Below are 23,366 nucleotides of genomic sequence, written 5' to 3'. Positions count from 1 at the left end.
GGTCGTGCCAAGAGAGGGGGTGTTGCCCACAACTTTGCAGCTAGATGAATTGTTAGTGATTGATAACAAATTTTTCTACACTAGTGCTTCTGCATTGAATTTCGAGGCATGTTTATAACATTCACTTTGCTATGTGGTTGCTCCATCAACCCCCACAGCTACAGTAATATTATTTTCTAAATCTTATTGTTCCACATCATGAGCACCATTATTGTCAAGGTTTAGTGGGCAAGATCGCAAACAATTATAAGTTGCAAAGCGAAACAATAGAGAACCTTGTTGACTAAGGAAAGATTGACTCAGACTTTTTGAATCTGCAGCCCTTTCATTTTCTGAGCTGTCGAAATTCATGGTTAGAAATTTAAGAAAGTAAAAAAGCTTTAAAAGGTCAGATTTTCGCGTAAACAACTTCCCTGGTTGTTATTTTTAAAAATCACTCGCTGGTTCCCTGTGCTCTGCAGTCTCATTAAGAAAGAAAAATGGCGGATGTGAAGAGGACTGTGTAATGTTAATATCGACCACTCCTTGGTAGCGCGACTAATTAAAGTCTACTTTTAGTAGGACGGATGATATGAAAATTGTGAATTCTTCCAAGAAAAGATGAAAAAGCAACTCTACAGGGTTAAGCAATTGGCTGATCAGAAAGTCGGGCGGTACGTGTTGTTACTTTGAAAAGCAATTGCCAACACTGGTGATGCATTTTAACCTCTTTTGAACTTCCACCATCTCATCATGCTAGTTTTGTGACTATGGTCATACTATTATTTAACAGTGCTTTTATGAATAAAATTCTAGTTTAAAAGATGCCTAACGTTAACAAATGTTTGTTTTGTCGGCGGTTATAAGGAGCGTGGTTTACTCCGACCTTATGTGCTTGGCTGTTGTTTTGTATTTTAGGAAAAGATCCAGCGGAAACTCATAGGCCAAACAACTTTATTGCCACACTATACGCTAATTCACTTGTTTATAACTAAAAATTCTAAATGCTGTTTACATCCTATGTTGTATTTTCCGTGTGTAAGCACCATTTCCGTTTACACAAACACTTCCAAAAGACCAAGGAAGTAAGATTTGCTATCAGAACGTGGCCATTTTGGTAGCTTTCAAACTTTGAATTTTCTTTCCAGTATCTATCCGCTCGAATAAGTAAGCAAAGACTTGTCTAGGATAAGGTTACCAAGCACAAATACAACATTTCTTTAATGAAACCATTGATTTCAAGGGTAAACCCAAATCAACTTCTGTTGTATTTAAACCAATAAATTATACATAAGTTCATGAGACCAAAATAGATATTTTTCTAAAGAAAATTTACAAGATGATTTGTACATTGTCACAAACTTTATACTCCAATAGATAAGTTCAGTTAAAAATTAAAAAAACCAAACATTGTGACTACAATATTTCTGCATCTGATTCACCAGATGATTCCGATTCTGTGTAGTGCTGAAATTTTTTCTCGTTTGTTTTTACAGGGCAGAAAAAACTGAGCTACTTTCAGAAGACTTGCAACATGTAAGGAAATATATTTATATTGTAGTTTGCCATATTGCCATATTCAAAATTGTGATTCTTTGCAAGATATTTCTTTGCTGGTATATGCAGCTGGAAACTTTGTTATATATCAAGATAGCTTGTGATTCAGTCTCTGCATCAAAACACAACCTATTTTAATGCAAGGAGTTATTAGTTTGCCTGGACTTTGATTGGGTTTGACATCAGTGCTTCAGACTTGAGGCTGCCTTTTTTGTCAGCCATGCACTTGCTTAAACAATAAGCCACATTGCCACAAGCCACAAGTCAGTTTATCTTGAAAGTTAAAGTGAAATGATATAAACAATATAATTTAAACTACTGTAAACATAGGTACTTAGTACTTTTTGTTGTACCCTTAATAAGAACATGAAATGACTTAATTATACCATGCCAAAGTTTATGACAAGCTTATGTAATGCCATAGCAACATCATCTTTTTCTCTGCTTTCATGCTAATAGATAAAAAGTACATATTTTCCGTTTGGGAATCTGCATTTTAACAGTTTATGAACCAGCATCTGCATTAGTTACTTCCATCTAGCATCTGCATTACAATAGCAAGCTATTTGCATACATGACTGGGCATATATTTTGGATTTTCAGTTTCTATCATTTTTTATTGCACTTTCATTAGTATTGATGCTCTGTCATGCAGCCAATATGTTTTGTAACCATACAATGAGCTTGAGGCCAGGAAAAGCTTTCTGGGTGGGAAGGTTTTGGGGGGGGGGCTAAAGCCACATGTTGTCGCATAGTAAATAAACCTGACAATAGTATTTTCATCCATCTTGGGGGCATGGCCCCTCACCTAACCACAATTTGACCTCAGGCCTGCCATACATCAACAGCTCAAGATATAAGTTTGGCAAAAGCTTCAGTGCTTTCAGCTTTGCAATACCCAAGATATATTTTCTTAATTAACATTTTTAAAAGCTTAAGATGCTGAATAACATTTCAAATAGGATAAAATCATAAATACTTTGTTAATCATTAAACAATGCCATTTTAAAGAAGGTAACTCAAATACAGGTATGGATGTCAATGATTATTCTGCCAACATATTGCAGTCCATTTGGATTCTCTAATAATATTTTCTTAGAATACAGAATATTGCCAAGATACATGGAGTACTGATTGTTGCTGCTCATAATTTGGCACCATTAAAAGGGAAATCTAGTCTCATTTGACCAGTTATCTTAAGTAATAGCAGTTATCTTAAGTTATAGCAGGAATTTGATTTCACACCTTTCAAAAAAGAATTGTAGGTTTTCAAAGATAATTGCCATTTTAATTTGCAATCATCCCTAGTGTGGAATATTATAAAAGCCATGGTTAGACATAGCAACTTTGTTTGCATTTTAAGATATTTTAAGCTCCATGAAATGTTTAAAGAGTTATTCAACAATTATTATAATTAAGCTGTTGTTTTGAATACATTTTAATTGATTCAAAATTTGACATGATGTGCGAAGTTGCTTAGTAACATACAAGGGCCCTTAGCAACCTGGAGGCCTACCCCGGACTTGGAGATCCTTATTTCTGACAAATTAAACTGTTCTTACTACTCAGAATCCTATGTGCATTTCAGTTATTATATTCTTCCCTGTTTTTATCTGTAGTTAATGATAATACATGCTTCTGATAATGTTATTGGGCTGCCTTCAGTTTTAATGAAAACATGCCATTGGTCCATAACTATTCATATGAGGACTGTTTACCAAACCCACTTCTCATAATAAGCCCTTTTTGCAGAATTGTGGTAAGATGAAGCATGAAAATTCTGAAAATAGGGAGTTAGTTTAATTCAGAACAACAGTTTTTTAAGTACTCAATTTCTTATTAGCTTAAGATAAATGATATGTTGTTTATTTGACAATGTCACATTATGGGCATTATGTGTCATTTTTAGGCTTTCAAATTGCTTTTGTTATATTTGCTTGATATAGCTTGTCTTATCTGCGTATATACTGATATATTGTAAAAGCATGAACTCCTTTTTCAACAATTTTTTCTCTAATGGTCCTTTAAAAATGAAGTCTTATCACAAAACAGAAAAATATACCTTTTCCTTATTTTGTGGTTTAATTGAAAAAGAATTGTGATTTTAATTTTTCTTATCAAAATCAGCATGCTCAATGTTATTTACTTTAATAATCTTAGGTTGAAAAGACGGTAGAAAAGATCAAAGCTGCATGTCAGAACACGACCAAAAAACTTGTGCCATGCGTGCAAAGCAGTGGTACGGATTTAGAAAAGAGAAAGGTAAGCCAATCGATTTGGGACTTTGGACTTGGGTGATTTTGTAATTTTGAGTCTTCCACGTATTACAGTCAGTTTCTAACTCAGTTGATACATTCCGTATTCTATTTGAAAAAAACTACTAGGGGGATGTTAAGATTTTTCTGCGTTTATGGAGCCTTCATTCTAAGCTGCGGTTTGCCGTTAATCATACTTCACATTCAAGGAAAATACCAATAACATACAAATTATGTTTATTTGTTTTCTTATTTATAGGTACGCATAGCAATAAATAATAAACTGAAATACCGTAACAAGTACATTCTTCAATTTTGTTCTTTATTTTCTCAATACTATCCGATACTTGCCCCTTTCCTAAATTGTCTTACATGGCTACTGTACCAAAGAGCAGTTCTTTTGAATGAACGCAAAGAAGAGGAGCTTTCGAAAGGAGATTTGAAGTAATACGATATATACAAAGCCTTTTTAACTAAACGGCGTTTTCTTATATGACTTTGGTACGGGGGTCTAACTCTCGCTTACTATCTTTGTGAACACCTTTGGTAATATTGATGAATATTGGGAAGGAATTAAGCATGTAGACCGCAAAAGTATAGTTTTTGAACATCTTCTATTGGACGGTGGCTCAGTGCTTTTTCTGTAATAACAAAATCAGACAATTTTTTCCTGCGGACATTTTATGTAATGAATTAAATTATTGAGTAATTATGTCTAGTTCGAGTCGGTATCCTTTTTTGCCTCGATTTTACAAAGCCTCATTTTCGTAACTTTGTTTCAGAAGAAGTTAAGTCAAATGACCTTGGGTCAATCGATGATTGAAAGTGCCAACCTACTGGGAGTCAATTCTTTACTAGGGTAAGAAGTTGCCAGGTTTCGGGTTTCATAACACTTGAACGCCAGCAAAAGCACAGGGCTCTTAAGAGTGACGTCATAAAAGAATCTGTTTTAGAGTTTGAGTATTGAATGTATAGCCTAAAAGTATACAATGAAATAACTCTAAATATAAAAAAAACTTTTAATTCTTTTTAAAAATTTGGTTGAATTTGGCCAACGCAAGATTCAAAGTTGGTTAACGTTTTACTGTTATTTTGGTTTGGCTCGTAACGTTGAAAACCAAGACCAAATACCAATGATTTAAATGTGAAAAGCGTCATAACTTAAGAACTCTGTTGCTACCACAAAGCATTGTTTTAAATTTTTTGAATTATGTTTTTGTCGTCATTAAGTTGTAAAGAATGGGCATACTTCGTTGTGATGTTAACTTCATGTAAAATCAAGTGACGTAACACTGTTCAGGGCATCTTGGTTTGAAAGGGGTTCCCCAAGATGTTTAAATGTTCATGTTGTTAAGACTTTGCTCAAGTTCACCTTGTTTCAAAGTTTTAAATGTTCTTTCACATAATTCAGCTCCCCCTAGTTACCGAGAAAAATTATCATTTCTGCGTCTTGCTATTCTGTTTAACACTGTATGTACCTTTGCATGGGACCTTTTTGCAGTCCGCAGACAAGAGCCCCGTTTCAGTTTTATTTCTAAGAACCCCAGGTGTCTCTGTTACGCCACTGGTAAAATCCCCAATTTCCTTAACGGCAGGTTATCGATAAGGTACAAAAACGTTCATTTATTAAAACTGTAGCCAAGCGTATTTTATTACTACTGTTTCTCTGCAAAACTTGCCACACTGTTGATACTAAAATTTGCAGATAAAAATTTGGCCTTTGAAATACTTCACAGCGCTTAGACGATGGAAGGGTCCGGGGTCAATGCCCTCTCCCTTATTTTTCTCAAAACATAGAGCTTATTGAAAAATCCTTTGATATTGGTCTTTACTTTGCCCTTGGTCCCCCTAATTCACAGCTTGCATAGGCCTCTCTTTTGTGATCTGCTATAAGTTTTTGGCGCAACGTTTTGTTTTTCATTGAATAACAATTTTTGCGGTTTTGGTCCCGAGGACGATGACGCATGTCTTTCAAAGAAATTTATATTTATCATAACAAGGAGTTATTTTTACTGATAAAGACTGATAATTGAACTAGGCGATAAAGATTGGTAAGATAATTTCGTTGTCTGCAAGTGGTCTGCTTTTTTGAATGCTTTTTTATTGAATAAAAAAGTAAGTCCAAAACAAAGGGAGGGAAAAGAAAAAGAGATGTTTGAAAATGGTTAAAATATTGATTAAGATTTCTTCACAAGGGCTTTCAATCGTTACAGCAATTGAATCTTATACCCCCGGGATGGGGAGTAACTTTTTCATGCACTGGTAGGGAAAGTGCCATTTTTGGGGTACCTTTTTGAAGTAGGAAATAACTTTTGGGGTGTCAACTTTGGTAAAATATATGGAAATATGCTTTGGGATTGATTTTTTGCATGACATTAAATGTTAGGGCATCATTTTTAAAAGAAAGGTAATATGTTTTCATACTTCAAAATGGCACACCCCCGTCCTCTGCCCATTGAAGTTACCCACGAGTACCAAAGGGATCTATGATGAATTGCAATGAGCCTTTTTATGAAAATAAACATTAATGACTATTTTAATAACTAAGTTTTTTCATTCCTTTAATTTCTATATGATTTCAGTGATCGTTTTTTCCACTTTAGATTGGTTCTCCTACGTTGCGGTGAGGCTCAGTGCGCACTGGCTGGAGAATTGGCCAATTGTGATATGGATATTGACGAGAATGTCCTCAGCCCTTTTTCCAAGATTTTAGACGTAGGTGTTATACGTACCCAGTGAACAAAGCTCACTGTGGATGTAATCTACTATTTCACTCTTGTTCTTCTCGTGTCTGTTTTTGCTTTGAAACGAATTGAATCCTTTATTACGAAACACCTTCCAATTACGGGCTTTTTCTATTTACGGAAACATCCCAATTACGGACGCCTTCCAGGCAGGGTCGCCGTCCTAAAGAGTTAGAAAGGCGGGCTGTGCAGTAGGCAAACTCAATAGATTACAGCCATGACCAGACCCTCGCCACACCCAAAATACTTGCAGTTGTGTTTAAGACTATCTGTTGTGTCAAGGAATCATTCAAGGTATTCAAGAATCTATAGTATAATAAAGGATTGCTAACACAGAATTTGTCCAACGAAATATGAACTAACTAGTTAAAGGGCCCCTGAGCCCCCCTCCATGACACCAACGCTTCCAAGTGCGATTATCTCCCAATAATGGGACTTACAACTGACATCTCAAGAAACCTGCAATTACAGACGTCTCCCCTTCTGATTATGTAATCCCCTCAATTACAGAATTCTCACAATTACAAACAGTGCCTGATAACCGACCCTTTCCAGTTACTGACCCCACTCAAAAAACGAACAACTGTCACCAGCTGACCAATCCTTTTGCCCAAAATTTATTTCCCTGCGGTCAAATCCTTGTACAAGCAACAGCTAGGCAACAGTCACCTTCATAGTTATAGCCATCGAACCATCTTGACTTTTGGTGATTCACTGTATGATCTCAAAGTTGTTTTTTCAATGTAAGGTGGCCGATAAATGATAAAGTATTTGCACACATCACTGTGCAGATGGCAGATATACAAAAATACTGTACCAATGGATTCATGTAACAATGTTTCATCTCTAAAACCCCTAACCCTAAGCAATTTACTTTTTCTAATCATAATAGTGACTGCCTTGTTACTTTTGGTGAATGCTTCAGCCATCAAACTTTCTTGATTTTAGACGTTAAGCATGAAATTAAGAAAAACTTGTTTCTCTAATATTTCTAACATACCTTACTGAATCTTTCTATATAGATAGACTTACAAAATATACAAGCCGCAAAGAAGAAACTATCCAAAGCAAGACTTGATATGGATTCACTAAGAACCAGGTAATTTTCAGACAAAATTCTCTATTTTTTGTTTTAATGTCTACAGTAGAATCCCGTTATAACGTACTCGGCTATTGCGTACTTTCTGATATAACGTACTGGTGTGCTTTGTTCCGGCAAAAGGTGTGCTTGGTTTTAGCCAACTTTTCCTTACCCTCGTTACAACGTACTTCGGATATAACATACTTAATACACTGGTCCCTTAAAGTACGTTATAACCGGATTATACTTTATTTAAAAACCCATAGCTAACATTGAGCCATTGCGCTACGCAAGCATCCCATAATGCATTTTTAGACAGTCTGAAATCAATTTTGGTTAATCCGTTGAAGTTTACTGCCATTGTTTGGATCGTCGCCACGCTCGCAAAGGCCCATTGTTAGCAACGAGTCTTAAAAGTTTTTCATTTCAATTCTTTGGCGAAAATCCTTAGAAGCTGCAGTATATCGTTTCGGGCGTGTCGAAAAATAAGGATATATCGGGTAATAACAATGAAATATCCTTTAATTTCTAACAGTCATTGTGGATGAATAAAGAGTTTTTTTGGCAGTTATGATACAAATCTTTATTTATCTAAGTTTGCATCTAATCTCTTCTATTTTGGTGGTGATTTTGTCTCAGATTTGCAATGGATGATATATCCTATCTCAAATTTGAATTGCTTTTGCTTTCTGAAGTCTTTTTTTCTCTGTTATCTTTTATCTGCACGCCGGTTAAATTTACTGTATGCTGCAGAAATCTGTCCACGGTCTTCAAAGAACGTGATCATTTTACCGAACCAGAAGTCCCAATTAAAAAGTTTTCAAGAATCGATGCGTAGGACGGTGCTTGGAAAGATGGGGATTTTTTAATAGAAATTCAGCAACTAAATAGAGCTACACTGTGTAATAACGTATAGATGTGACTATGACAAAGTTCAGACTGCAACTTCGCTACTAAAATGGTGCTACTCAAAGTGACATAACAAAAATTTTATATCTTTGGCATTTTGAGTAGCTTAATTCACAACCAAGAAGCCTATTTTTTAGATGAACTCATCTATTTGAAAATTGTTTAGAGAAAATTTTTTGTCTCTGTGTTGACGGAAGCTAAGGTTCAACTCCCCAAAACTCGCTTTGTTAAATTCCCAGGTGGCTGAACGCAGTCAAAACCTCGCATGGAGCACGAGGTGATATGGTTGCTGCAGCAAACAAAGCCGAAACACTTAAGGAGGAACTTGATAACGAGACTGCTTTGTTTCAAACTTCCCAGGACACTTTGGCTACAGAAATGTTGTCATTCGTTGCGAAGGAGCATGATCTTTCCGACTGGGTAACCAAAGTACGTGTCATCCTTTATTCTTCACTAAGAAAGCGGATCCTACTTTTTCACATAATTTTTATATTTATTGTATCATTTTTTATATTTTTGTATCATTCTACAGCTAATAATCCAAGCTTCAGTAAACTGTTGTCGATATGCTAGTAGTGCTTTTGGATGAGGCACTCGTATAATATGCAGTGACAACTTCTGCCAACAGTTTTCTGCCACGTGCATCACCATTCAATCTCCGAATAATTTTGCACACTATTGTGCAAAAGATATTTTATGTTCTACGGCAATTTCATATTCATAGATGTCATTCTATTTATTGTACAATATTGATTTAGACTTGCATCTACAATCCTATCTTGGCCAAAACTCATGAGACTGCTGCACACATTCAGTTCATTCATTATTCAACATGACCCACTCCCCTGGTATTTTCGCTCAAAATTAGTTTTTAAATTGACACCCCCCCTGTTCTTGACTATTTTCTGTTCTTGTTATTTCATTTTATGTTGATTTTGTCATTTATTTTTGAAGTCTCTAAAAATTGCAACCGATTGCTAGTTAAACTGGCAATATGAAATAATATATCGAAGAAAGACGAACTCAAACCCTAGACAATGTGTCGACCGCCGTTTCAATCTGCCAGATTTCTATTATTTTTGACTTCCATTTTCAGCTCTTGGAAGCACAAGAACGATACCATTACGAGTCACTACGAATTATTCAAAAGATTTTGCCAACCCTAAAAACACAAGTGGGTAAGTAATTTGAATTTCGTGCTCACCCAAAGCCTGCAATTATTTGATTTTGCCAGGTATGTAAAACCGAGCCCGCTGCATCGGAAATAAGCTTATTTAATAGATTTTCTCCAGTCTGTTGTTTTTGTGAGCCTTAACATGTTATTTTTGTTACAGATGAATCGATGTTTAGGCCAGTGTTTTGCTGTTCCCTGGAAGACCATCTCAGAGTTAACGACAGGGAAATAGCATTTGTTTTGGAAGAGTGTGTTCTATACTTGCTGGAAAATGCAATTGATGTAGAGGTATTAATGTCCAGAGTCACAAAGACTATTTGTGTTTCTTATTTTCATGTCGCCAACTATTGTATTTTGTAAGCATACAACCCCGTTTCCGAACATTCCAGCAGCCTTTTTATTCTTGACTCATACTTATTTCATCAGTGACTTATACATTCCATGTTTAGTGTCACGAATAGCCGTTTTATAGAAGTTAACCAAAATGAAATACATTTCTTTTATTTTCTATGCACTCTAGATCAATAAGAACGCATACATTATGGTTATGAATCAAAAGAGTCCTGGGCAAGAGTGCCAGAGTTCCTATTGCATTATCTTTAGCATAGTGTATCTCTAGCCTGTATACCATAATGTTTATTCATATACACTACACTATGCAGCTTCTAATTCACTGCTATTGGTATTGCAGGGTATTTTCAGAATAGCGGGTAGTGCTGCAAAGATAAAGAAGCTACGAGTGAGTTTGATAAATTTCCATCTCTGTTTGTCTTTGCATCTATTTTCATACCATTGCTATTTGCTGTCTTTAAACCACTTGAACCGCTGTTTCAACAAAAACCTGTCATTCTATTGCGGACACAGAATCTCTTGCGACAATATTTGTAACACTGTCTCGTGGAGTTTACTTGTTATTTACTTTTGCCCTGACCAGACTATCATGATTAGGAATGAAACCTTTTTTCAAGTTAGCGCTGATATCAGGTGCCTGTGTAAACTATCATGTTACAACAGGAATAACTTTAGTGATCAATTAAGCTATCGAAAGTGGATGCTGTACCATATCTCAAGTTTCATGACGTCACATTGGAAGATTGACTAAGATAGATTTTTCAAGTGACAAAAAGGGAGTTGCTTGTTGCTAAATTGATGCGAAAAGTTTAGCTCGGTATTCAATATAGGCAGAGTGATTACAAATGCAATGGATTTTGAGATATTTTCAAGTATTTTCATTTTCATTTTCTTTATATTGATTTGTATACTAACATGTATACAGCTAACTATTGAGCACTGATTCGTATGGCTGGATGTCGGTATATGTCCAGTGCCTATATAAAACATGGAGTTACTTGCGTGTACTTATTGGGATTGTAATTTTAAGATTCTAGAGGATTTGTAATGTCCCCATCCTGTGTTCTAGCAACAAACATATTCCTAAGAAATTATTGCCCTATATTTTTCCACTCCGTTGGTTATGTTATATACCAACTTTTATTATTTGTTCTGATTTGATTTCATTTCCACATTGGAGATTTCCTATTCAGTTCTCTCTTTGATTCAGGGTATATTTTAATATGAGTCGATAGCCAATTTGTGAGGTGATAAATCGCAACTGTGCAGTGATAAGCTCAAATTATGTGCAGTGATAAAACTAAAATAAAGAGATTTGGTTTTGAAAAAGTAAAATTGCAGCAACTACCATTACCAATAGACACATAAAGCTTATAAAAGAGCATAAAAAAATTAAAGACGAGAACATAACAGTAACAATAATCATATTTATAAAAACTCTCTAAAATTTGATCGAATTCAGTATCTATTTTGTTTTGTTCTTTATCTTTCCTTTGAGATCTTTATTTTCGAAATCATGTTTAAACCTAGACTGCTTCTCCTGGTCGACATCTCTTGTAAGACTTTGACGAAAGCTGGTGTAATTCGAAAGTTTCACATACAATTAGATTGATAGGTGCTGTCATGAAAATCTTTTAAAGGCAACACCCAAATCTTCAAAAATTTTGAATAATTGCAGCGATGAAAATTCTTTGAAATAAACCCTGCTTCGATGTAATCCCTTACCCCCAAGTCTCTACAGCTTAAATAAGTTTTGAAGCCAAAGTGGTATAGCTATGACCAGTGTGACCAGATCTCAATCTTGGAATTATGCCAAATTTGTCATAAAATAATGCTAGATTTGCAAAAATTATGACTGTTGTATCTGATTTTCTTATGCATGTGTTTTCTTGTTTAGGCTGCTTTTGATGCAGGCATTGTTGACTTGAATGAATTTGAGAACGAGGTGCATGCAGTTACAGGTATTGCCTACAATTTTGCATCAGTTTTTATTAGTCTATGTGAAATTTGCACGTCAGTTCTTAAATATTACATCATACGTCCCATCCTCAGTAGAATATCTTTAGTTAACTAATATATTATTTTGTAAACAACGACCAAGCTTATTTCTATATGACGCATCAAGAGATTTCAGTCTTGTTACAGTACTTTATGTTGCAATCGCGAAATTTGGTCAGAAACGGATCATCAAAGTGGATTTATTAATTATTTCAAGGTTATCTTGTCAAAAGTATTGCTTTAAGTTATATACAAGAAATCTTGTTCTTAGACGCCTGGAAAATTACATCTCAAGTTTGCTATAAAATGTTTTTGGTAACTGCAAACCCTCTATGAATTTCTTTTCCTCTAAAGGGTTTAGAATGAAATAAGTTTGAATCGGCATTGTTTGACGTGTAACCTCGTTCTTGGTTCATTTAACGATCTGAATTGTTTTCAAGGTGTAATGAAACAGTATCTGAGAGAGCTTCCAGAACCACTACTTACATTTGAACTGTACGAAGACTGGATCAAAGCTGCAAGGTTTATTACCAGCCACTGTTTTCAGTTGATTATAAAGCCTAAAAATAGTTAGCCAAGGCTCTTTCTTGGATCTTGGGGTTTGGAATCTTTTTAATGATTATTTTTTGTTTTTATCGTGATTCTGCCATCGGTCAACATCTTTAAGATCATCATCTTTCCATCTAGCAGTTTTAGAATCGTTCTACATACAAACGAAAAGTCGCCATTGTGTAGACCGGTCTTGTGCTTGCGTTTTTATGATTGGCCTATTTCGATCCACAACTGGGTTATTCTGACGTTTTATGCTCTGAGGAGTGTCAGACTGTTGTATAATGTTTGCATTTTCGAAGTCAAATTTTGTACCGCCAAAAAATTATTCACAGATTTTTTTGGAATAAATAAATTATATTCACATCTCAGATTTTGTCAAAGTTTGCTTCAGAGAATCAATGTTTTGTTTTGAGTCATTTCTTTCTTCCCCTTATAGCATTCCAGAACGCGATGCAAGACTTCAAGCTTTGTGGACAGTCTGTGACAGGCTACCGCATGCAAATAAAGCAAATTTAAAGTACGTTCTGTTTTGTTTTTCGACCTAGTTTATTGCATTGATTTTTAGAATATTTTTATTAAAAAATTCCCATTGACTTTATTGTTGCTAAAACTACGTGGAGTGAGAACGTGTGTTTGTCCCAAGGTGTGAAGAAATCTGGTGCTAGATCGCTTAAAGTTTATGAAAAAACCTGTAGAGTCAGAATGGAATTGGCTAAATTATATGTCATAGTATTGGGAGTGTGTTCTGCTTGAAATTTTGTTATCATGTTTTGATTGATCAAATGATCGCTCTTAACCGTTAGACCGAAAGAGAATATTGATTCATTGCTCGATGCAGCGTGATTTAGCTTGAAAACTACAATCTATAGCATGTCGGTTTTGATTATTGTAATTGATTATTGATTAATCAGCTTTTGGTGGATTGTGATTAATCAAGGTAATCATTTTCATCCTAGGTATCTAGTCTGTTTTTTGGCAAAGATCGCTGAAAATTCAGATGTCAACAAAATGACCAGCAGTAATATAGCGATCGTGATTGCCCCAAATATCATATGGGATAAAGCAGATGATTCAGGGTAAGACCTCGTCACATTAATCCTGTTGGTTGCAATACAGAGTTAGTATTTAAATAGATAACATGGTCTTTATATGATTGAATCAAAAAGCAGGAGCTTACTGATGACAATCAAATCCTGCCCAGCAACATAATCACTTTCTGTATTCCAAAATGAAATCACAATGAGAATACTGAAGGTGGCAGAAGAAAATTTTCCTTTTAATTTTACTAAAATAAAAAATTCGTGGATCACAGTAGAGGCCTCAACAAACACGCGACCTTGCAACCCAAATGCACACCATAAACTGTTAATTCTTTGATTCTGTTGTCTCACTAGAAGTTTTCCAATGACGTCTTGAATTAGTGAGCAGCTTCAACCCAAGTTTCCAATGAAATTTTTCCTTTGAAATAGTCACTTGACAAAAACTCGTGTTCTATTTGCTTGCAAAAGATGTTTCGTAAAGATGGGGCTAACGATTGTTTTGAACTTCAGATCACTTGATTGCCTTAAGAATGTTGAGACTCTTTTTCGAGGCAGTTACAATACCAGTGGAAACATATATACCCTTTGTCATCAAATTGATAATTGCAAGCTGCAACAAAATGTCATTGTAGTTTGTAACTTCAACTGCTTGGTAAACATCAGCTCGTGTTAGTATTCGTTATTTTCTGCCACTATATGAAGAACCTTTAAAGAATGCTCAATTTTATAAGTTCCGGTATTATTGAATTGTCTTAGCTTACGAATGATTACAGTCGTAGAATCACTCTTCTTCATTTTCGTCTGGTTTATATGAAAGTTGTATCCTACAAATATCATTTTCCACTAGGTTGAATGTCTTTCAAACGGGCAATTCAACGTCAATATTAGATTCGTTGATTCAACATGCAGATTGGTTCTTTCCTGAAGGTGAGGCAATTTTTACTATACGTTTATTTCCATACGAATATCAATGAAAAGTGCAAAAAATTTAGAAAAGTACAAGATGCATTGGTTGGTTGATAGAATGACACCCCTCCCCCCCCCCATCCCTTCACAATTTGTCCACAATTGCTTCAAATTTGCATTTTATCAAGAATGACTTCATCATTTAATGACTTTTTCTGACTTGCCATTTCAGGGGCTGTCTTTAAAAGACGAGAATCAGATATGAGCCCGCCACCAACTGCAACTCACGAGGAATCCACAGAGCCCTCCTTCTCAGGGGGCCTTTTAAGCGAAGTTTCGCAGCTTCTGGATTTACCTCCCTCTTCAACAGCTGGGTAGGTCATTACAACATCATAATTTCTGTAATTGTTTCTTATCGGAGCTGTGTGCTGTCTTTGTCATTGAAAAATTTAGCTTCCATAGCCATTTTAATTATTTTCACAACGGCCCATCCAATATTTCTGTTCTGTATATTGAATTTCAGATTAACTATGCTCTTTAGTAATTTATTAACTAACACTAGCTAAGCTAATTAACTAATTAACTAACACTAGCTAAGCACATGTCTTATTGTAAATGTAGTTTTTGTATATTTAGACAATGTAGTTGTTAACTTTCCCTATATAGTTTTACTGTAAGCCACTGGTCCTTATTCTCATCGAGTCGCGTTTTTTATTACTGTTCAAGCTATGCGTCTTACTTTGTTTGAGTTAAACAGAAATCCGAGGAAATAAAACCGCCTATTCATTCGATACCCAAAACAGCCGTGGCAGGTTTTATTGTAATTTTTCTTGTCGTATATCATGTTTGGGTTTCGATTTTCTTGTTTTGCAAAAGAAAAACAGTTAATTGTTCATCTTCGCAGAGAAGCAGTTATTTAAAAATCGAATGATGTTTTCGGCTATTGAAAAAATACGAACAATTTCGGTTTTTAGTAACTGCAGTTTATCGAGGCCAAGTTTGCAGGTGCAATTCTACCAATCACTGGCAATCCTACAGCTTCTTCATTTTTACTTTTTCCCTGGTCGTGGACACTTATACCTTGTCCCAAGACCAAATCACGGCTTGTATTGGTAATGCTGACACCTGTTCGGCTATTTTTCGGCTCATTGATTTGAAATACAAGCCGTGAACAATGTACCACGAACTACAAACTATTGTGATTCTAAGACCATGAAATTGTGAGTAGCAGGTAAATCCGTTCTGTACTTGATGTTCCAATCTCCAATTCCAGGTATCCTCCAAGCCGTAAGCACAGTTGATATTTGTTCTGTGTGTAAATCAACACGTTTGACTTTCAGGTTGATGCCAAATACACCACCCGATGCCTCACCGAAGCACCATGATCCAGAAGGAAAGATCAACGGGCCACCCATGCCTAGTCGTCCACCCCCTTCATTACCCCCACGGGGTGAAGCTCCACCGTCTAGTAAACCATACGCAGGACATAAAACAGGAACGAGCACCCCTTTCCCCAATTCACCCCCGCCTGCTGTTCCGAAATCCAGACCAAAAATATCGTAGAACTGTTTATTTTTAGAGTTGTTTTATAAGTTAGAATGAGGATTTTGATGTTAGTGTTATTTTTGTAAAACAAGACCTAAATATATCAATCCAAATACACGAAATATGATTTAAAAGAGACAGTTCATACTGGTGTAATCTTGAGCCTCTTGATTTCATAAATTTATGTTGAGAATACACTGGAACAAAGAGACAGCCTAAAGGCATATAATTTTAAGAGAGATTCCCTCCTTTTCAACAAGGCATAGCCCTCAGGAGATTAGAGTTATGATCCCAGGTATCCGGATTCATGTACGTACTACCAGATACTCTTATATTGTTTATCTTTTCCAAGTCTCTTTCCCAAATTCACGATCTCTGTCTCACAACTCATCCTTCCTTCCCCAGATCTTGTAAACATTGGAACCCTCTACCCTTCCTGCTTCCCAGATTCATATAACCTGTCTTAATGCAAAACTAAAATTAACAAGCCTGGCCTTTCCTTCCTCTCTTCCCAATACTTCCTTCCTTTCCTTGCCAGGGCTTTGCTATAGGCCCCCGAGCCTTTCCCTAACATCACTGAATTAAAATATTCCTGTTGTCAAGTCATATCATTCGTGCTATATCTATAAAGATGAGGTATTATTAGCCGAATGAAAAGCATTCAGCGACTATAGCCGAATCATGTCACCGAATCGTGAATCATGTCATCGACAAGTAAGTAGGTTATTGATTTACCCTTTGATTATTTTCGTCTGGCATACTTGGCTTTTTATTTTGAATCAGAAGAGCCATGATAAGACTTGTTTGTATGGAAACCAATCTCGGGGCTGTCAGAGACAGAATGTAATCACCTGATTCGAAAATAAAATTGCGACCTCAAGTCTCCTGAACTTTTCTCTTTTGTTTGTTCTACGCAATTTATGAGAAGATCATGAAACTGACCAAAAATGCAGAACTATAAAGCGCAAGTTAGCCCCACCTTCCCCCTCCCCCAACCCTCTCTGAGAAGACCTTTCTTTTGTGGGATCGGAGCTGGAATTGTCAATCCGTTTGTCGATAAATTTCGGACGCAGTGTGATGGACAATAAACCTCCTAGAATCATCTCATTTATTTCTTGATTTTCACACATTGTCATAACGTGTATCCGCTTTTACAGAATTCTTGCTCTCTTCAGAAGATTGGGCGCTCATTAGAGAGGGGCGCTCATTGGCGAGGGGTGCTCATTGGAGCAGGGGCGGATCCAGAACAAACTTGAAAGGGCAGTTGGTAGTTTGGGGCGCTAAAAAATTTTCAAAAATGGATGTCGAGAGAACGCTGTATACAACAATTTCAGATCCATTTTCCGAATTTACAACAAAACTTTGAAGTAATCCTTGAAGCAAATTAATCTATTGGTCTAAGAAACTTTTTCACCTGATTCTCATTCTTCAAAAGGGGCGCACAATTTCCAAAAAGGGGCGCCATACTTGCTTCAACTCGTCGAGGGAAGGGCAGCTGCCCCCCTTAAATCCGCTACTGCATTGGAGAGAGACGCTCGCCCTCGTTGTAAAGAATACGATAGATGGACGTCGTTCTAAATTGCTTAGATTGTAACAGCTTTCAACTTGTTTGATGTTTTACAAAAAAGCTTGTTTGTCATCCCTGGGCTGAGGTTAATCTGAAGTGACAAAAGGACAAAATTTGCGATGTTTTGAATCTATTCTGTTAAGCAATACAGCAGAACTTGAAGTTCACTAAACTAAAGCTTTAAATGTGACTGACAAGCAAATAAACGATGTAAGTTGTGAGAATACACGAATCAAACTCACGATGATAGAAATGAAAACCCAAAACATTTTAACAGTCAGTGCTTTATCTTAGTTCCTTTGCAAATTATGTTAATCGTTACTCATGCATATCAAACGGGGATTTAAGGAATGAATAATAAAGTAGTCTGTGCTTAGTTTGTTGACATAGGAAGAAAGTGTTTTAAAGAGGCACGCGATAATTTCACCGAATGAAAAGGGTTAGAAGATAAGACCCTTGCTCGAAGTTATTACTCCGTCTGTTGCGAAAGTTGACACGAAAGTATCCATTAACGTTCTCTTTTTTGCAACAAAGAAGCATCTTTTCGTCTAGTTTGTGGAAAATCACAGGACTGCTGACATGGGACATGTTGTCTCCTGTTGACCTAAACAGAATCAATTTCCTAAGAGAAGGTTCCACTTCACTAAAGAGCTGTTAATAATATCCAGATGATAACCCTACTCCTAGCTCAACGCCCCTGTTTGGTAAACTACCTGCAGCCAGGCAGAAACCCGAAGGAGCACTATAGCGAGTTGCAGGTGAAAGCCATTATTCCGTGAACAATATACTGTATTATTAATCCCTTTGAAATAAACGTTTGGTCCGTAAACTAAGGTCGTCTAGTTTCAGGTGCGGTTGTGGCGAGCAAAGGCATGGATTAGCTATAATCTGTTCCGTCTGAAAACACATGTTGCAGTCGCTTTGCTGGCCGGACCTTCGCACGTCAAAGGACCAAGGGTATTAAATATTAATCGCAGTGCAATAAAAGAAGATACAGTTAAAGATGGATGAACGTGATACAGTCGTATGTGAACAAACCGTGAACAATGAGCAAACGATCGATGAGAATTCTAATTTCGTTCTATATACGAGACGCTGGGTTGTTTTGGCTGTGTTTTCTCTTGTATCGATGTCCAACGAAAGCATATGGATCAGTCTATCATCAATTACAAGTATTGTTCGACTGTATTATAGGGTCGATGCGATTACTGTGAATTGGCTTTCTATGATTTATTTAGTGTTTTTGTTACTTGTAGCGTTAAGTTCTTATTTTCTGAACAAATACGGTTTGAGAATGACTGTAATCGTCGGAGCCCTACTTAATGCACTTGGAAGTTGTTTTCGACTCGCTGGTTCTGGCCGCACTGGATTTGCTTTTGTTTTCATCGGCAGCACATTCGCTGCCATGGCGCAGTGTTTCTTGTTTTTTATACCTCCACGGCTAGCTGCTGTCTGGTTCGGCGAACACGAAAGAGCAACTGCCTCTTCGGTAGGTATGGTACTCACATTTGCTGGTGTGGCACTTGGCTTTCTCACGGCCGCTTCATTTGTCCCGTCGTCACACGATTTCGACCATGGAGTACGTGTTGGGATGTGGAATCTGCTTACGTTTCAGGCTGCCTTATGTTGTTTTCTTGCATTGGTTAGCTTTTTTACGATAAAGGATGCACCGCAAACCCCTCCAAGCAGGTCACAGCAGCTACTTAGAACTGAATCGGGGTCCATGGAGAAAAATAGGAACAATGGGGATTCCTGTTCAACACTAAACGACGAGGATCAAGCATACAATGACACTATGCCGTTAATCGACAAAAAGTCCAACGATGAAAATATATCTCAAGAAACAAAGTCACCATCGCAACTTGGTTTCAAAGAGTCGATTATTACTCTTATGAAAAGTAAACATTTTCATGCAATCTGGCATTCATTTGGTATTTATTTTGGAGTAATGAATGCTTTCGATACAGTTCTTAACTCAATAATTACTTCACGATACCCTGGCAAAGAGACTGAAATTGGGCAAATGGGGTTCATCTCTGTATTATGTGGAACAGTGGGGATGCTGGTATGTGGAATCTTAATAGACAGAACTAAATGGTATAAGCCAGTTGCGCTGGTTTGCTTTTCTGTCGGGGCAGTACTTATGGTTCTACTCGCAATAGCTTTGAAGTATCATCATAGCTTCTACTGGCTGTCTGCGCTTGTAATCCTATTTGGTACTTGTTGCCATACCTATATCAGTGGGGGCCTGGAATACGCGGCTGATACGACGTATCCTGTACACGAAGGCACATCATCTGCAGTGTTATTATTTCTTGGTAGCCTGTACAGTATAAGTTTGGTATACGTCGTGGACGCTCTTGTTCATGGTGGTAGCAGCTACCTTAGTGGATTTGTTTTCGCTGTTCTGTATGTTTTCGGGTTTATTTTAACATGCAGTGTGAGTCCTCCTTTAAAACGAACGCAAGCTGATAGAGATTTGAATTTTTAATGACGTTAATGCTTCTAAGCAAATTCCTGAAGTCCACCATTAAGTGCGGAATCATTATGTCAACCAAAGAGATTCCATTCACGTAACAGCGTCCACTTTTGAAAAATTCTAGCAGCTCTGCGTTTATTTAAAATCTCCTATCCATTTATCAATTTAACAGAAATTATTAGAGAATTATTACAGAGGGAGATATTAGAGAACTGCTATTGAACATAACGTTATTGACAGTGTCTGCTTTCTCGCTACGAAGAAAAGGAGGTTCAGTTAAGATTTGCAACCTCGTTAAAGTAAGTCAGTAATTTTTTGTTGGTGTTGAGCAACTGGCCATTTGATTTTGCAAAAATTTTGAGTTTTGAGAGAAAATTGTATTATGGGTATTTAATATTTCGGGAACGTGTAAGGTGTTGCAGGGCCTATTTTAGTGTGCAGTATTACACACTTGTGCAGTATTAATCTAAAAACGTGCAGTATTGATTTCGAAAATGTACAGTATTGAATTTTGGGATTTGTGAAAATGTCTATTTGCGGCTATCCCAGATTCCTGCTTTGTTCAAAAAGTGCGAATTTTCCTCGTCAGTTCAATATAGACTTCATGTATTGTAATTCTCGTATAACCATCGGAAAGACTCTCTTATCAAAACTTAAAACAAAGCGAAATGCCCAGAACCAAAAACAAAACATCTCCTGTAAATGTCAGCATTGCTGTAAATTTCGTAATTTGATCTTGTCGAAGATAAAACATTCAGTAATAATTTATTAGTTGCCCTATCATGCTCTGGGCAGCTAGCAGAAGCTCACTGAACTTAACAAAAAGAAAGATATAGAGCCTAATAAAACTTGTTAGTTGTACTGTCCAGACAAAGCATGAGATAGTGACTCGGTTTACAAGAGATAAATGACTATGTTTCTATTCAGGTTTTGTAGCTTCTGTTTGTTTTGTTGCTGTTTTGAAATGTTATTATTGCTTTTGTGTATATTATCGTCTATCTGTTTGTTATTTCTCCGTCATGGCCTATAGACGTGTTCAAAATTCGGGCAATTTCCTCGCTACACTTGCATGGCTAAGATACCTGGGGTTTGCAGGGGTTTGCACTGATTGCAACAACAAAATTTCCTATAAAAAATATGATTATAAATGTGCAGTATTGAAAATTTCTTAAAATGAGCCCTGAGGTGTTGATCGTGCAAAATAAATTGCGTTACCACAAAATATAAATGTTTGTTATCTTATGCTGTATTTAATACAGAACATGTTTTTGTAATCACCTAAGGTTGATTCGTTAAAATACTAAATTCATTAAGCTTTGTTGGCTGAAATCTACAGAGCAAGTAATAAAATATTTAACTCCGAACTCAATTTCTCTCTTTAATTTTTTTAAAAATTTTTAACAGTTTTTATTGTAAATTATGAAGGAAATTCTCATTTACAACTTTGAACCATCCTAAACCCTTAAACACGATTTATATGTATACAGCTCTGCCTATACGGCATGGAGCACGATAAAACAGACAGGTAAACAAATTTCGTCTTAATGAATTATTCAGGATTTGCAAGCTAGAATAGCTATAATCAATCTTTGGATCAATACGAGTGAGACACATACAGTTTTTAGCAGAAATAAAATCAAATGTTCATAAGAGATGGTAAAAATGAATTCAGAGAGCATTATAACTGACTCTGTCTATAGGGGCTTTTCAACTAACTTCAGAAATAGAAATGTTAGCAAAAAAAGTCAATTGATCCCCAAAACACGTTATTTTATCTTGAAAGTGAGGTGAGTTCCCAACTTGCGTTTCAAATTTTGCAGCCTCGATGAAATAGAAAATGATGTGCATTTGAGCGCTTTTAACCAACAGTTAAGTCTTCGATTCGTGAGGGCACCAGAATGTAGTTGCCTAGGCCAACGTATTTTGTCAATGATTATAGTGTCCCATAAAGACTCAAGCGGACCGGATAGAAAGATCACCAGGGGCGTCGTGGCGAATGAATTCTAGAGGGGGCCAGAAAGGAAAAATTTTCCGACAAGATTTCTTTTATTTATTTGAAATAGAAGCATTTCATGTAAGTGTAAAGGGGGTGAGGCAGAAAAACTCTAAACTTTTGCCTTAGCTGGAAAGAAATTCAAAATGCACTTTTTATCTTTGTCTCTGTTTCTTCGTACTTTTTCGGTGAACGCCCCTGATATCCGTAGATTAGGACAAGGGTAAAAGGAAGTTACTACCTGAAGGCGGCACCATGGTTACCGCCGAGGGGGGGGGGGGGGGGGGTTTATGATCTAATGCTTCAAAATGGTCGGAAATCGCATTATTTGAAGCAAATTCAACGATAAAAATTAAATCCTAAATTTAATATCCACTGAGGGAAATCGATGGTTTTGATCGACTTCTACCTTTTTTCACCTTACGCAACATAACTGCATAAATTTTCAAATCTGAGACACAATTTCAAAAATCTGGTGATAGGCACAAAATTGGTACTGTCCCCGTCTTCAATATAAAATGAAGATATCATTTTGACCAATTTCCATAACCAAATTTAGCCCTTGAAGTTTCGGATTTTAACAGACAAAATTCTTACAGCAAATCTCTCAATATTCTAACAGCAATAATCTAGGATATTCTTTACAAAAGTGAATTGCCTCTCGAATTTACGGTAAGTACTTTAGTCCAAGTAATTTATGTTGCTAAGAGTTCGAGAATTACCCACAGCTCAAGTTTGAGAATTTTCCGACAAAACAATTATTTTTCCGAAAATCCATCAAATTTTGAGAGCGGAGGGGGCCATGGCCCCCTGCCCTCCCCGGCCACGACGCCCCTGAAGATCACCAAAAGCAATGCCGCATATCAGTACTACAAGGGGCTTTAGTAGGCAGTGTGTAGTTCCAAATGGTTGCAATAAAGAAGACCTACGCTGGCCTTGGGACAATTGTTAGGCTGTCAGTAGCAATGCAAAAGGGAGACGGCGTGAAAAGAAAGGAATGGTGTGAAAGTTGAGAAATAGCTTAGAATGTTAATAACTTGCTTTAAATTTTTTAAATAAGATAATTAAAAAAGAATCGGATATTTTCCTATGCCTATCTTCAGAGTACTAAAAGTTCTCCAGTTTGAAGCCCGCCTTTTTGGTTTTTTGGGATGTTATTGGAAGTAATAGCAAGTATTGTTTTGTTACTTAGTATTTCAGGACAATTAGTATTTCACTTGGTATATCGACATACCA

The 23,366-nt window shown here is 36.5% G+C and overlaps 2 protein-coding genes across 3 annotated transcripts; both read left to right on the top strand.

Moving 5' to 3' along the window:
- Positions 1-303: 303 nt before the first annotated feature.
- Positions 304-16,524, top strand: LOC135692096 (rho GTPase-activating protein 44). Of its 2 annotated transcripts, none has more exons than XM_065210131.2 (17): positions 304-653; positions 1,476-1,515; positions 3,697-3,798; positions 4,574-4,650; positions 6,395-6,506; positions 7,558-7,634; positions 8,765-8,954; positions 9,622-9,703; positions 9,860-9,987; positions 10,391-10,438; positions 11,948-12,011; positions 12,489-12,570; positions 13,037-13,117; positions 13,557-13,676; positions 14,488-14,567; positions 14,779-14,920; positions 15,887-16,524. In XM_065210131.2, exons 1-17 carry the CDS (start codon positions 601-603, stop codon positions 16,107-16,109), a joined length of 1,701 nt encoding a protein of 566 aa, XP_065066203.1. In that variant the 5' UTR covers positions 304-600; the 3' UTR covers positions 16,110-16,524. The 2 variants fall into 2 exon arrangements, with proteins under 2 accessions (XP_065066203.1, XP_065066204.1); XM_065210132.2 differs by having other exon boundaries at positions 305-653; positions 4,577-4,650; positions 15,887-16,523.
- Positions 16,525-17,234: 710 nt separating this feature from the next.
- LOC135692097 (choline/ethanolamine transporter flvcr2a) lies at positions 17,235-21,374 on the top strand. The gene has a single exon (XM_065210133.2). The coding sequence runs from the start codon at positions 18,662-18,664 to the stop codon at positions 20,147-20,149; it is 1,488 nt and encodes a 495-aa protein (XP_065066205.1). The 5' UTR covers positions 17,235-18,661; the 3' UTR covers positions 20,150-21,374.
- Positions 21,375-23,366: the final 1,992 nt, after the last annotated feature.

The sequence above is a fragment of the Rhopilema esculentum genome, chromosome 13 (assembly GCF_057945365.1).
Source record: "Rhopilema esculentum isolate cy_ngs chromosome 13, ASM5794536v1, whole genome shotgun sequence".
Taxonomy (NCBI): Eukaryota; Metazoa; Cnidaria; class Scyphozoa; order Rhizostomeae; family Rhizostomatidae; genus Rhopilema; species Rhopilema esculentum.
This window is presented reverse-complemented; position numbering and strand designations above follow the sequence as displayed.